Source organism: Cherax quadricarinatus, chromosome 43 (genome assembly GCF_038502225.1).
Source record: "Cherax quadricarinatus isolate ZL_2023a chromosome 43, ASM3850222v1, whole genome shotgun sequence".
In the NCBI taxonomy this organism is placed as follows: domain Eukaryota; kingdom Metazoa; phylum Arthropoda; class Malacostraca; order Decapoda; family Parastacidae; genus Cherax; species Cherax quadricarinatus.
In genome coordinates, this window is record NC_091334.1 from 12115268 (window position 1) to 12131845 (window position 16578).

The following is a 16578-nucleotide window of genomic DNA, read 5'->3' on the forward strand; positions in this document are numbered from 1 at the left end:
TTGTTTTACATACTCTCTGCAGTCATAATTATTACATCTATCATGGTACTTTTTCCTTGTTCCCCTTCTTGCTATTGCCACTAAAGCAGTAGTTTGCTCTTCTCTTTCATTTTTATATTGAACAGTGTAAAATTTTCTTTCATGTAGCATTTTCTGTCTTGTGTGGTTATTATACATCTTTTCCTTTTGTGGAAGGATGACAGTATTTGTGGAGAAAATTTTCTCTTAATGTGGAGCTTAGTCATATGATAAGCCACTCATTGGATAATATTCCTGAGGAAGCACTAAACCTGTACATGTCATACATTATTTGGGAAAGGGCAGTAATCAGATTTGATGCAAGGAAAGAAAGAAAAGGGAAGCTTAATTCCTTAGATAAATATTATTATTATTATTATAATCAAAAAGAAGCGCTAAGCCCTTTGATAAATAGCCTCACTATTTAGGCACCCTATTTGAAAAGCCCCCTCCTCTCACTTGGTGGTGTTTTCATCCACCTTTGTTTTAGCGGTCTACTTTGTGAAAAATATGAATTTATATCACAAGATGTGTTATGTATGATTAGAGTTGTCACTTACCTTTTCTTCAGGTATTGCTGGCAATCATATTCTCATGGGGATTTTGTGCCATCCTTACAACTGCTGGGGTGTTTCCTGCAGGTAACAAGGCCAGGACTGACTTGACTACAGAGCTTCTTGGTGGTTCCCCATGGTTCAGAATTCCCTATCCATGTAAGTAAGCTTTTGACCTACAGTTAGGTCCGGTGACCTCTGCAAGTGGCCTGCGAGGTCACCGGACCTAACTGTTTGTGACTTCTTTCTTTGGGGGTACGTGAAGAGCATAGTTTACGTACCACCACTACCTGTAACCCTGGAGAAGCTGAAAATTTCGATCACTGAAGCAGTTCACATGATAACTCCAAATATGCTGCAGAGCGTCTGGACCGAACTGGACTATCGCATGGATGTTTGCCAAGCAACCAGAGGGGCACACATTGAGTGCCTTTAATGCTACCCTATACCACATGAAACTGAATGAAATCCTGCATCAGAAGCTACTAACTGTGAAAGATTATTACAATAAAGTTGCATGTTATACCTGTTTGAAATTGGGAAGTGTTTTTGTGGACACCCTGTATTAAAAATAACTTAACTGGTGTTTACTTCTTCAGGTCAATGGGGGCTGCCAACAGTGTCAATATCTGGAGTGTTTGGTATGGTGGCAGGTGTTCTCGCCTCCATGGTAGAGAGCGTTGGTGACTACTACGCATGTGCCAGAATTGCAGGCAAGTCATTTGGTTTACAGTAATAATCATTAATTGTATGATTTTGCTTGCAACAAGTAAGATTTTTAATATATTAGCTGAATGCATGTGTTTGTTTTAAAACAATGTTTTGTGTGATGTCCTTCATTACTATTAGTAGATCAGTTTAAGCACATTCACAGTCTAACTTCCTTCCAGCTATCAAAATTTAACCTTTATTTATAGGTGATGTATGTCATACTTAAAGATTCTTTATTTCAGCATTATACAATATTTGTACGTAGGTGGGTGACATTTAGGTGTGCATGGAGAAGACCCCATAGTATGCAGAACATTTTTTAATTAAGGTTCCTGAAAGCTATTCTGAAGTTGCTGATCTTGCATGTGGAACTGATGTCATACAGGTTATATGCATGTATTTCTGGCAACATATTTGGTGTTATATTTTTCCCATGTTCTTGTTAATGATCCTATGCGGCATCCAAGCAAATAGCTGTAACTTTAGTGAAGTGTATTTTATAGACCATCATGTGACGGGATTGGGAGCAACAGAAATATGGTGTCTAGTTTTAATTTTAATGATATTTAATTTATTTCAGTACAGTACTGATACTGATAAACTTCCCTCACAAATCTTGCAGTGACATTCAGTTTTATACAGCATATAGGATAGCTTTTCCTGGTTAAAGGCTTACTAGCACTGAAGTCCGTGGTTCAATCCCCAGTACAGGTGGGAACATTAGGATGTGTTTCCTTAAGACACCTGCTGTCCCTGTTCACCTTTCAGTAAAATAGGTACCAGGGTGTTAGTCGACTGGTGTGGGTCACATCCTGGGACAAAATTGACCTAATTTGCCCGAAATGCTCTGCATAGCAAGGGATTTTCTATATAGTAGCATGTCATTGATGTCAGTTAGGCCTGTATACATTGTACATGTATGTACTTGTAGAAATAAAAGTTATTATACAAAAAATATGTAATAACAGTATATTACTAATAGGTCACTGTTGTACATGCTACTATAGTAGCTACTAAAAATATCTACTTGGATGACAGCCAATAAACTTACACTTAACACTGACAAAACCTTCTATATTATGTTTGGTAACAGAGCAGGTGTTGCACAACTTTACATGAAGATTGACAACACTCTTATTGCCACACATAATGAGGGCAAATTCCTAGGCCTGCACCTCAACAGCAACCTGAATTTCAGCACTCATATCCAGTACATAACAAAAAAGTATCCAAAATGGCTGGGATCCTCTCCAAGAAATGTACGTTACTACGTGCCACAATCAGCCCTTCTCACACTATACTATTCACTCATCTATCCCTACCTCGCCTATGCTATTTGTGCTTGGGGATCAACTGCAGCAGCACACCTAAAGCCAATAATAACCCAACAAAAAAACCACAGTAAGAATAATCGTGCAGTCCAATCCCAGGCAATACACCCCCCTACTCTTCATAGATCTAAACTTACTCACTGTACAAAACATCCACACTTACTACTGTGCAACCTACATTTACAGAACCTTAAATTCCAATATTAGCCCTGACCTAAAACACTTTCTTGATAGCTGTGACAGGACCTACAGGCATAACACCAGGCACACAAATCTCTGTGACATTCCCCGTGTCCGGCTAAACCTATACAAAAATTCAATGTACGTAAAAGGACCTAAAATCTGGAACGCCTTACCTGAAACTCTAGAACTGCAGACACAATGATCAACTTCAAAACTACCATTAGAAAACATCTTATCTCCCTGACACACCCCACCGTCAGCTAACTACATGAAAACCACCCATACTCTTGTATCATACACACAAAAAACAACCTAGACCTCCCCTCGATAGTTGTGATTCCCCACAATTCACACTTACTCACCCAATTGAGTATAAGCATTGAAATACGTAATAAAACTATTACCTAATGAATCTTAAACTAGTCATAAGTTTGCCTGTGATACTCCAATATAGGAGCTTCAATAAAAAACTATGTATTGTACCAAGACAAAATCATTCACATTGCTAAATTTACGAACTGTAATGCAGTTACTTAGCCTTAATATCAACATGCTCCATAATCTGTACCAATATAGAGTTTTGAATTAATCTTAGTCTTCCCGAAATACCTAGTCATGCTAGATGTGATAGTGGCTCTCTCTGTAATTAGTATTTTAAAATATGTAAACCACACAATATCCTATAATATGTAAACCCCGCATTGTAATCTTTACAGAGAATAAACTTGATCGATTGATTGATAGTGCCACTACTCTGGGATCGTGTAATACTCTGATATATTTCACATTTTATATATATATATATATATTTTTTTTAACAAGTTGGCCGTCTCCCACCGAGGCAGGGTGACCCAAAAAGAAAGAAAATCCCCAAAAAGAAAATACTTTCATCATCATTGAGCACTTTCACCTCACTCACACATAATCACTGTTTTTGCAGAGGTGCCCAGAACACAACAGCTTAGAAGCAAATAAGTATAAAGATATATAATAATAATATCTTTATTTACTACAAGTACATGTACAAGGTATACAGTCCTAGCTGACAACAATGACATACTACTATATAGAAACTCCCTTGTTATGCTCTGCATTTCGGGCAAATTAGGTCAGTGTCCCGGGATGCGACCCACACGAGTCGACTAACACCCAGGTACCCATTTTACTGATGGGGAACATAGACAACAGGTGGAAAGAAACACGTCCAATGTTTCTACTCTGGCTGGGAATCGAACCCAGGCCCTCGCCGTGTGAACCAAGAGCGTTAGCCACCAGGCCACCAGAGCCAACATATCCCTCCAAACTGCCAATATCCCGAACCCCTCCTTTAGAGTGCAGGCACTGTACTTCCCATTTCCAGGACTCAAGTCCGGCTATATAAAAATAACTGGTTTAACTGAATCCCTTCACTAAATATTACCCTGCTCACACTCCAACAGATCGTCAGGTCCCAAGTACCATTCGTCTCCATTCACTCCTATCTAACACACTCATGCACGCTTGCTGGAAGTCCAAGCCCCTTGCCCACAAAACCTCCTTTACCCCCTCTCTCCAACCCTTTCGAGGACGACCCCTACCCCTCCTTCCTTCCCCTATAGATTTATATGCTTTCCATGTCATTCTACTTTGATCCATTCTCTCTAAATGACCAAACCACCTCAACAACCCCTCTTCTGCCCTCTGACTAATACTTTTATTAACTCCACACCTTTTCCTAATTTCCACACTCCGAATTTTCTGCATAATATTTGCACCACACATAGCCCTTAAACAGGACATCGCCACTGCCTCCAACCGTCTCCTCGCTGCTGCATTTACCACCCAAGCTTCACACCCATATAAGAGTGTTGGTACTACTATACTTTCATACATTCCCTTCTTTGCCTCCATAGATAACGTTTTTTGACTCCACATATACCTCAACGCACCACTCACCTTTTTTCCCTCATCAATTCTATGATTAACCTCATCCTTCATAAATCCATCCGCCAACACGTCAACTCCCGAGTATCTGAAAACATTCACTTCTTCCATACCCCTCCTCCCCAATTTGATATCCAATTTTTCTTTATCTAAATCATTTGATACCCTCATTACCTTACTCTTTTCTATGTTCACTTTCAACTTTCTACCATTACACACATTCCCAAACTCATCCACTAACCTTTGCAATTTTTCTTTAGAATCTCCCAAAAGCACAGTATCATCAGCAAAAAGTAACTGTGTCAATTCCCATTTTGAATTTGATTCCCCAAAATTTAATATATATATTTATTATCACACTGGCCGATTCCCACCAAGGCAGGGTGGCCCGAAAAAGAAAAACTTTCACCATCATTCACTCCATCACTGTCTTGCCAGAAGGGTGCTTTACACTACAGTTTTTAAACTGCAACATTAACACCCCTCCTTCAGAGTGCAGGCACTGTACTTCCCATCTCCAGGACTCAAGTCCGGCCTGCCGGTTTCCCTGAACCCCTTCATAAATGTTACTTTGCTCACACTCCAACAGCACGTCAAGTATTAAAAACCATTTGTCTCCATTCACTCCTATCAAACACGCTCACGCATGCCTGCTGGAAGTCCAAGCCCCTCGCACACAAAACCTCCTTTACCCCCTCCCTCCAACCTTTCCTAGGCCGACCCCTACCCTGCCTTCCTTCCACTACAGACTGATACACTCTTGAAGTTATTCTGTTTCGCTCCATTCTCTCCACATGTCCCAACCACCTCAACAACCCTTCCTCAGCCCTCTGGACAACAGTTTTGGTAATCCCGCACCTCCTCCTAACTTCCAAACTACGAATTCTCTGCATTATATTCACACCACACATTGCTCTCAGACATGACATCTCCACTGCCTCCAGCCTTCTCCTCGCTGCAACATTCATCACCCATGCTTCACACCCATATAAGAGCGTTGGTAAAACTATACTCTCATACATTCCCCTCTTTGCCTCCAAGGACAAAGTTCTTTGTCTCCACAGACTCCTAAGTGCACCACTCACCCCTCATCAATTCTATGATTCACCTCATCTTTCATAGACCCATCCGCTGACACGTCCACTCCCAAATATCTGAATACATTCACCTCCTCCATACTCTCTCCCTCCAATCTGATATCCAATCTTTCATCACCTAATCTTTTTGTTATCCTCATAACCTTACTCTTTCCTGTATTCACTTTCAATTTTCTTCTTTTGCACACCCTACCAAATTCATCCACCAATCTCTGCAACTTCTCTTCAGAATCTCCCAAGAGCACAGTGTCATCAGCAAAGAGCAACTGTGACAACTCCCACTTAATGTGTGATTCTTTATCTTTTAACTCCACGCCTCTTGCCAAGACCCTCGCATTTACTTCTCTTACAACCCCATCTATAAATATATTAAACAACCACGGTGACATCACACATCCTTGTCTAAGGCCTACTTTTACTGGGAAATAATTTCCTTCTTTCCTACATACTCTAACTTGAGCCTCACTGTCCTCGTAAAAACTCTTCACTGCTTTCAGTAACCTACCTCCTACACCATACACCTGCAACATCTGCCACATTGCTCCCCTATCCACCCTGTCATACGCCTTTTCCAAATCCATAAATGCCACAAAGACTTCTTTAGCCTTATCTAAATACTGTTCACTTATATGTTTCACTGTAAACACCTGGTCCACACACCCCCTACCTTTCCTAAAGCCTCCTTGTTCATCTGCTATCCTATTCTCCGTCTTACTCTTAATTCTTTCAATAATAACTCTACCATACACTTTGCCAGGTATACTCAACAGACTTCTTTCTTTCTTTCAACACACCGGCCGTATCCCACTGAGGCGGGGTGGCCCAAAAGGAAAAACGAATGTTTCTCCTTTTACATTTAGTAATATATACAGGAGAAGAGGTTACTAGCTCCTTGCTCCCGGCATTTTAGTCGCCTCTTACAACACGCATGGCTTACGGAGGAAGAATTCTGTTCCACTTCCCCATGGAGATAAGAGGAAATAAACAAGAATAAGAACTAGAAAGAAAATAGAAGAAAACCCAGAGGGGTGTGTATATATGTGCTTGTACATGTATGTGTAGTGTGACCTAAGTGTAAGTAGAAGTAGCAAGACATACCTGAAATCTTGCATGTTCATGAGACAGAAAAAAGGACACCAGCAATCCTACCATCATGTAAAACAATTACAGGCTTTCGTTTTACACTCACTTGGCAGGACGGTAGTACCTCCCTGGGTGGTTGCTGTCTACCAACCTACTACCTATAACTCAACAGACTTATCCCCCTATAATTTTTGCACTCTCTTTTATCCCCTTTGCCTTTATACAAAGAAACTATGCATGCTCTCTGCCAATCCCTAGGTACCTTACCGTCTTCCATACATATGTATATATACAGTGGACCCCCACATACCGATTTTAATCCGTGCAAGAGGGCTCATTGGTATGCGAAATAATTGGTATGCGAATGAATTTTCCCCATAAGAAATAATGGAAATCAAATTAATCCGTGCAAGACTCCCAAAAGTATGAAAAAAAAAATTTTTACCACATGAAATGTTAATTTTAATACACACAAACTGAAAAAGGCATGCACAATTACATGACACTTACTTTTATTGAAGATCTGGTGATGATTGATGTGATGGGAGGAGGGGAGAGAGTGTTAGTGTTTAGAAGGGGAATCCCCTTCCATTAAGACTTGAGGTGTCGAGTCCTTTTCTGGGGTTACTTCCCTTCTTCTTTTAATGCCACTAGGACCAGCTTCAGAGTCACTGGACTTCTTTCGCACAACATATCTGTCCATAGTGGCCTGTACCTCTCGTTCCTTTATGACTTCCCTAAAGTGTTTCACAACATTGTCAGTGTACAGGTTGCCAACACGGCTTGCAATAGCTGCGTGAGGGTGATTTTCATCCATGAAGGTTTGCACTTCAAGCCACTTTGCACAGATTTCCTTAATCTTTGTAGTAGGCAACTTCTTCAATTTCTCTCTCCCCTCCTCTGAACCAGTTTCCTCAGGTCTGGCCTCTTGCTGTTGAAGTTGATCTATCAGCTCATCAGTGGTTAGTTCTTCATTGTCCTCCTCCACCAACTCTTCCACATCCTCCCCACTAACCTCCAACCCCAAGGACTTTCCCAATGCCACAATGGATTCCTCAACTGGCATAATCCTCTCAGGGTTAGCCTCAAACCCTTCAAAATCCCTTTTGTCTACACATTCTGGCACAATTCTACTAGCAACCTCTTGAATACTCTATTAATAACCTCCTTAAATGAAGCTCTAGCTATTTGTATTTCTATTTCTAACTGTACTTGTATATTGGACAGCTTACCGTGTACGTTCCTGATTTATATTTATTGTTTGTGTTTGATAAGGGCGCCTACAACCCCATCCGCATGGTTGTATAATTTAAAAAGCATTAGAATCACTTGGTTGTTTAGAACTTTTAACAAACAGTTGGTGCCATCATTACCAGTTTGCTAGTGCAGATGTACATAATTCATGCATGTTACATTCTTGAAAACTGTAATACCAGTGATTTCCATGACTTATGGAGTGAAAAACATATGGGGAAAATAGGGTTACATGTCTCAACCCTCCAGAATCCAAATATTTGTTTACTATCATGATTCTTTGAAAAATAATACTTTTCAATGTAATTTTGTCAGTGAGGATGCTTAGTGTCCTGCTGAGGTGGTCATAGATATCTAGGTCTCTAGATTAAATGACCAAGATGTCAACCCTGCACCATAACTAAGTTTCTATTAAGAACAGTAGAGTGGAATCCTGTTTCCTAAGTTTTCCTTACTAAGTTGTTAAATACTATACTATATTAGTTTGTATATTGGTGCCATATTATGACTCCATGAATGGGAGCACTAAACCTGTAGGGGGTTTGATACAAATTAACCCTTATTCCAAACCCATGAGGGTTAAGTAGTATCAGTTTTCACATGCTTATTTTTGAGTTTTGAACCTGCCTCGGTAATGATGGTACATTCACCATCACATTTTTATCATTAATTTACAGTGACTGGTTATTTATACTACAAATAATATTAAATGAAGTGCTGAACCCATGTGAATGGTTATTGTAACAAAGTTTATTCTGTGTATTAACTTTCCTCCTTTCATTTTTACTCTTATGACTTATATCCTATAATCTGTAACGCATCTTGGTGTAGGAATCTGTCCTAATATTCTCAGATATTTCATACAACTGACAAGCTGAGAGAGAACATTTGAGACTGAATTACAGTACCTTCTCCAACAGGTGCTCCACCTCCTCCTCTCCATGCTATTAACCGAGGCATTGGCATTGAGGGCATTGGATGCATTATAGCAGGCCTTTGGGGCACTGGCAATGGCACGACCTCCTACTCTGAGAACATCGGTGCCATTGGAGTTACAAAGGCTGGTATCTCGTTCCTTGGTATATAGTTAATGTACAGTTTGTAGATGTTAATGTTATATTGTATGTATGGTATACATACAGCATGTAAATAAAACACAAATAACCCGCACATAAAAGAGAGAAGCTTACGACGACGTTTCGGTCCGACTTGGACCATTGACAAAGTCACACTAACCAGAGGTTATTATTATTAAAGATCCGCCGGTATTCTCCCGGCCCGGGCTTTTTCCAAGTGGTGGCCCGGCTTTGGCTCCCTCTTTAGGGAGTGTCTGAGACCTAAGTCTCCCATGGGAGGAGGTACAAGTACCTCCTCATCTTTGGGACCAACTGTCCCCAGGCCTAGCCACAAGCTAGGCCTCTCTGGTCTGCCATCCCCGCCCCAAGGGGGCTAATGGGAATGACAGTCTTATGAGCTAAAGGCTCGGGCTCAGGCACCTACCCTACCCTAGAAGGGTTAGGCATGGTGTCAACCAGAGGTGGAGCAGGACGGCTATATATAGGCAGGAAGAGGTAGTGGTAGTAGTAGTAGTAGTAGTACAAGAATTGTATATAATACCGACAAGATGAAATTAAGACACATGCACAACACCCGGGCATCCCCAACGTAGACGTTTCGCCATCCAGCCAGCCACTGGATGGCGAAACGTCCACAACGAAGACAACCAGACGCCGCACATGTGTCTTAATATCATCAGTAGTTGTAGTAGTAGTAGAAGAAGAAGAGGTAGTAGTAGTGGTAGTGGTAGAAGTGGGAAATAAGGAGGACGAGCCAGTCAAATACAAAGGAAGGGGAGCACTGCAAGAGAGCTAGATGCCCACAGAGGGAGAGCAAGCGCACAGAGGTGCGTGAAAGGGGAAGTGGTGAAATAAATGAAGAAGGAACAGAAACACGAGACAGGAGAGAGAAAGACAACCCAGAGGAGAAAAGGAAAGAGGAAAGGGGAAGAGGAAGAAGAAGAAAAAGAAAAAATGAGGATTCCCGGGTGTTGTGCTTGTGTCTTAATTTCATCTTGTCGGTATTACATACAATTCTTGTACTACTCCTACCACTACCTCTTCCTGCCTATATATAGCCGTCCTGCTCCACCTTTGGTTAGTGTGACTTTGTCAATGGTCCAAGTCGGACCAAAACGTCGTCGTAAGCTTCTCTCTTTTATGTGCGGGTTATTTGTGTATCATTCCAGTCACGGTATTGTGCCTTTTTTGTTATTTATTTGTAAATAAAATACTGTGTAGGAGGGATACGCTATTTGACAATATTCTGATATACAAGCTTTTAAGTTGTAGGTGGACACTAACAGTATTGTGTTGTAGATATGTACTAGCACAGGTCCACATCCCTTTATCCGAAACCCTTTGGGCCAGTAGTGTTTCGAATTTCAGAATGAAGGTGGGGTCTACGGCAGCACCCCATGATCAAACATTAACACTGCAGCAAAAACATATGAATACTCACACTAAGTGGGATAAATAGACTACAAATACTACTATGGTTTATTTATAGAGTAATATATTGATAAATGAAATAATGGGATAATTATAGACCAGGAACATGATTCTCAAGACGACCGACAGATGGCATCTGTCTTATTAACATAGGTTTCTGTCTAGAGCAATCTCTCTGAGTAAATTGCCATAATCTCTTGCTCACTGATAAATGCATGTTGTTCAAGGCCAGCAATTAGCTGATCATACATTTTCACCATATCGTCTATGGGGACTTTATCACCTGTGTTCACAGTATCATCATCACTACTATTCTCATGCTTATTTGTATTTAACACCATTTCAGGAATTTCACCATCACTCAAGGAATGTGCAATAGGTGCATCATTGTCAGTGTTCAGCATTTCTTTGATGTCAGCTTCCTGTAATGCCTCACTGATGCACCACAATCAAGCTTCTGCACTAACTCTACTTTCTGCATTATTGATAACGTCAGATGCTTTTCTTTTTCTCATTGTTACCCATAGGGGTATCTGCAGCTATTTTTGACGTTTTCAAAGTGAAATTTAACAGTCACAAAATAAAAAGCAAAAACAAAATACCAGCGAACAGCAGACGCACGTGTGAACACTACAAGCACTGAGGCACACTGACGCCTGCCACTGGCTGTCAGTGCTGGGTCACTCCACCACGTGGTGGCATTGGAGGTTATGTAGAGATGACTGACGCTCACCCTGTCAGTGGTCCTGAAACCCAACAGAAGAAGAAGACTGATGCTCCACACTCCATGAAAAACTTCGGTTTTTGAAACTTTTTGAATTTCAGAATTTCGGATAAAGGGATGTGGACCTGTAGTATGCATAGTTTTGTAGGTGGGTACTAGCTGTGTGTGTGTGGTAGTATAGGTTGGTATTGGCATTGTGTGTAGTGTTATAGGTGGATACTAGCAGTGCTGTATGTGGGTACTAGCATTACAAGTAGTGTTGTAGTTTTGCACTGAGATTGTATGGTATTGTATTTCTGAACTAGGATTGCATAGTTTTGTAGGAGTGTTAAGACTGCCTGGTGCAGAAGGAAGACTTGAAGAATGTTATATATCATTATACTGTATTCACAAAAAGTGCACCAAATCCACCTTTAATATTTATATCATTATTACTGTATAGTATTATTACATTCATAAAAAGACACCAAATCTATGTCAAAGGTGTTGTAAATGGTTGCTGAGTTACATAATGTTATAGATAAGGTTTGTTGTTACAGGTTGGTAGTCGACGTGTTGTGCAGTTTGGGGCACTGATCATGCTGGTGTTCGGGATGCTGGGCAAATTTGGGGCATTGTTTGTGACCATTCCTGAGCCAGTAATTGGTGGCGTATTCTGTGTCATGTTCTCGATGATCACTGCTGTTGGCATCTCCACCCTCCAGTACATTAACCTAAACTCCTCCAGGAACCTCTTCATAATAGGCTTCTCCATCTTCCTCGGCCTGGCACTTCCCAAGGTAACAAAAAAAATATTCAGTATTTGTTGTTGCAGTAAGAATTGATATGTCTGCATTGTGACACTACCCTGGTCTATATGACATTTTGTAACAGAGTGAGAACTATGTTTACCCAACACAACCATCATGCAAGATGACTATTAATGCAGTAGATTGTTTGCTAGCTTGTGCTAGCAAACAATGTGGGCATCATCAGTATTCTGAAGAGGTTCCAACTACAAAATTCTAGTTCATTCCAGATGACCTGTCACATTTGATTGTGAAGCTGACTAGTTAGCTCTAGCAAATGAATAATCTATATTAGTGTCAGAATATTAAATAAACCCATACACAAATGCTTACGATTAGGCAGTGTGGCTTAAAATAGTGCTGAAATTGGCAATGCATAAATTGTGCTGAGATCACTAACTTTGTGTCTGTGTAATTCCATGAATTTTCTATCAAATTTCATATATTGGGTGGCATTACCTTCAGAAAAAAGATTCTCTACCATATCAGAATTTTTTTCGTGTTTAAGTTGACACTGAGTAATATTATTATTTGTTTTATACTACCTCTCTACTATAAATCTTATTAGTTATAAAATTTTTGGCTACCTCTCTTTTGTAATAATGTAAAATAATGAATAATTAAAATTCACCACTCCATAGCCTATGTTTAATTTTTAGTAGTGTGTAAGCATTAGTCTGCCCAAAATGCTCAGGTATGTTAGTGGCTTTCTTTGTACTTTTCCTCTGCAAAGACAGTGATTATGTATGAGTGAGGTGAAAGTGTTCAATGATGAAAGTATTTTCTTTTTGGGGATATCCTTTCTTTTTGGGTCACCGTGCCTTAGTGGGAGACGACTGACGTGTTAAAAAATAAAAAATCACACATTGTATATAATGCAAAGAAATAAAAAAAATAAATTAATTTAATTAATTTCATGAAATCTGGACAGTGAAAGTTAATTAGCTTCATGCATTGAGCAAATAGTGTCATGTAGGGCTGTTTCTTCTGGTATCTCTGACCATTGTATCCCCACCTAGGATTTGTTGGCTAGTAAATTATTTTTGTCACCAGTGGATGGAGGCAAATCCTGGCATGATCCAGACTGGGGAGCCCAGTGTAAACCAGATCCTAACAGTGCTGCTGCAGACTTCAATGTTTGTGGGTGGACTTTTAGGTATATTACTTGACAACACTATACCAGGTAAGTCCATGGTAACCATGCACCTGGTACTAATTTGATAGATATGACTACTTTGGTCTTTTAACTGCCTGACTAGTACAGTATCAAAGGGTAAAGTAAGCTGCCTTTGAAATTTTGAATTACAGTATTTATTCATCTTTGATTTTCTCTATGATATTCATTGGCTTTGTTCTTGGATTGGTATTATTACTGCTTGTTAGTGGCTTAACCTTACTGTTGGATGCCCATGGGGTTGATATTTTTATTTTCCCTGATATACAAATCTATATACAGTAGGGCCCCGCTTTACGGCGTTTAGCTTTACGGCATTCCGCTAATACGGTCATTTCAAATTATGAACAAAACTCGCTATACGGCTCCCCCACCTGACTTTCTAATATGGTCACCGCACCCCACCCAGTTTGTTTACATTCTCTGTGAGATCTGTAAGCACTAAGTCTTCCATTATGTCTGGAAACTCCAAAATTTTAAGTGTTTTTAAAAGTTTTCATATTTTATATATATTCTGATAATTATAGTTATGTATACCTGTACTTAAATACACCTACATACTGTGCTGGCATGCAGGTACACATTAAAATCAGTAAGAGTGTTTTATGTCTCCAGACGTCATATTAGTAATGATAATAATAATCACCGAGTCTCATTTAAATGTCGTATATTACGTTAATACACACATTTTCATTAATCCATCTATGATACTTTTTCAAAATTATATAATAAACACGATGCATAACATATAAATATGATAAATACACCCCACAGTAGAATAAATAAACATAAATATGAGATGTAGCAGACGACTTGCACAAGTGACGCCATATTAGAAATAATATATTTTTTTTTTTCAACAAGTCGGCCGTCTCCCACCGAGGCAGGGTGACTCCAAAAAAAGAAAGAAAATCCCCAAAAAGAAAATACTTTCATCATCATTCAACACTTTCACCACACTCGCACATTATCACTGCTTTTGCAGAGGTGCTCAGAATACAACAGTTTAGAAGCATATGTACGTATAAAGATACACAACATATCCCTCCAAACTGCCAATATAATAATAATAATAATAATAATAATAATAATAATCGCCGAGTCTCATTAAATATCGTATATTACGTTAATATACACATTTTCATTAATCCATCCATGATATAATAAACATGATACATAACATATAAAGATGATAAATACACCCCACAATGGAATAAATAAACATAAATATGAGATGTGGTAGCCAGATAACTTGTACAAGTGATGCCAAGAATAACATTTTCTCTAATCTAACATAAGAGAAAATGTGTTACTGGGGGTAACTGCAGAAAATTATTCCTTTCGTATGTAAGTTTATTCAGGTATACACAAATACAGTTACATAGATTATCATACATAACAGCATATGTGTAGAGAACCTAGGATAACCCAAAAAAGTCAGTGACTTATTTCCATTGCCTTCACTCAGAGTGTCATTTCTTCTCAAAATGATGTTACATGAGAATGGGAGTGTTCTTCATTTATTCTACCGTATCAATGTAGAGACAACCTGTACACAATGTAACTTGTACACAAACCAGACGTGTACACTTTGTTGTTTACAAAACTTACCTTCGCCTGGTTTGTTTACATAACTCTGCGCCTGTCCTCTCTCATGTACTCTCTCTCTCTCTCTCATTTATTCGTTTTATCTCATTTACTTACTCCTGACCCTACATTAAGACTACAAATATTTTAAGGTAAGTAATGAGTGAACTGTATATACATTTTATTGCTCTGGGATGCTTAAATATCATAGAATATATGTGTGGGTGGGTTGGCCTGGTATGGTAGTCTAGCTGACTACCATACGTACCACACTTGATTTTTTACAATAAATACTACTCATCTCACCCTAGATTAAGACTTCAAATATTTTAAGGTAAGTAATGAGTGAACTGTATATGCATTTTATCGCTCTGGGATGCTTAAATGTAATAGAATATTACGTGTAAGTGGGGTGGCCTGGTATGGTAGCCCGGCTGACTACCATACATACCACACTTGATTTCTTACAATAAATACTACTTGTCTCACCCTAGATTAAGACTATAAATATTTTAAGGTAAGTAATGAGTGCACTATGCGTGTATTGTACTTTTTTTATTGTTTTTTTTATGCCTAGTTCTATTGCTAACTTAATATATGTTAGTGTAAACTTGTTATCTTGTATTTGTATGCATTTATAAGTGGAAAAAAGGGTGTTCCACTTTACGGCGATTTCCACTTTACAGCGGTAGCCTGGAACCTAACCTGCCGTATAAGTGGGGCCCTACTGTACATGTATATATATATATTTTTTTTTCAACAAACTGGTTGTATCCCACCAAGGCAGGGTGGCCCAAAAAGAAAAACGAAAGTTTCTCTTTTTAAATTTAGTAATTTATACAAGAGAAGGGGTTACTAGCCCCTTGCCCCTGGCATTTTAGTCGCCTCTTACAACAGGCATGGCTTATGGAGGAAGAATTCTGTTCCACTTCCCCATAGAGATAGAAAATAAACAAGAACAAGAACTAGTAAGAAAATATAAGAAAACCCAGAGGGGTGTGTATATATATATATGCTTGTACATGCATGTATAGTGTGACCTAAGGGTAAACTCAGCATTGTAATCCTTATAGAGAATAGAAGTAGCAAGACATACCTGAAATCTTGCACGTTTATGAGACAGAAAAAAGGACACCAGCAATCCTACCATCATGTAAAACAGTTACAGGCTTTTGTTTTATACTCACTTGGCAGGATGGTAGTACCTCCCTGGGTGGTTGCTGTCTACCAACCTACTACCTAGGGCAAATCTATATCCAGGTTCTAGATGTGAAGGATGCAAACCTCTGCTTTAGCTCTGTTGGGTAGTCTGACTTGGGTGGCAAATACAATATTAAAAGTAAATGAGAATAAGCCAGATTTTGATTGTCAGGGGGAAACCTTGGGAAAGTACATTATTATTATTATTATTATAATAAAAACTTAAGCGCTAAACCCACAAGGGTCTTACAGCGCTGCAGGGTAGGGCATGCTAACACTTTAATATACATGATCTGAGACTAGTGAGGGTGGAGAGTATAACAAGTCGCATTAGTAAGGGCAGTGAGGAGTGCTAAAGGAAGTACAGTGGTACCTTGACTTACGAGTGCGGCAACTTGCAAGATTTCTGAGTTACGAGCTGTCGGTCGATTTTTTGCTTCGAGT

General features: G+C 39.3%; 1 protein-coding gene across 1 annotated transcript in view; it reads left to right on the forward strand.

Moving 5' to 3' along the window:
* The window catches only part of LOC128694266 (solute carrier family 23 member 1), a 123162-nt gene that overhangs the window by 91911 nt on the left and 14673 nt on the right, over positions 1 to 16578 (forward strand). The window contains exons 8-12 of the mRNA XM_053784305.2: positions 590 to 731; positions 1172 to 1285; positions 9075 to 9214; positions 11925 to 12164; positions 13227 to 13356. Of these exons, the coding sequence (XP_053640280.1) occupies positions 590 to 731; positions 1172 to 1285; positions 9075 to 9214; positions 11925 to 12164; positions 13227 to 13356 (766 nt within the window). The remainder of the gene's footprint in view (positions 1 to 589; positions 732 to 1171; positions 1286 to 9074; positions 9215 to 11924; positions 12165 to 13226; positions 13357 to 16578) is intronic.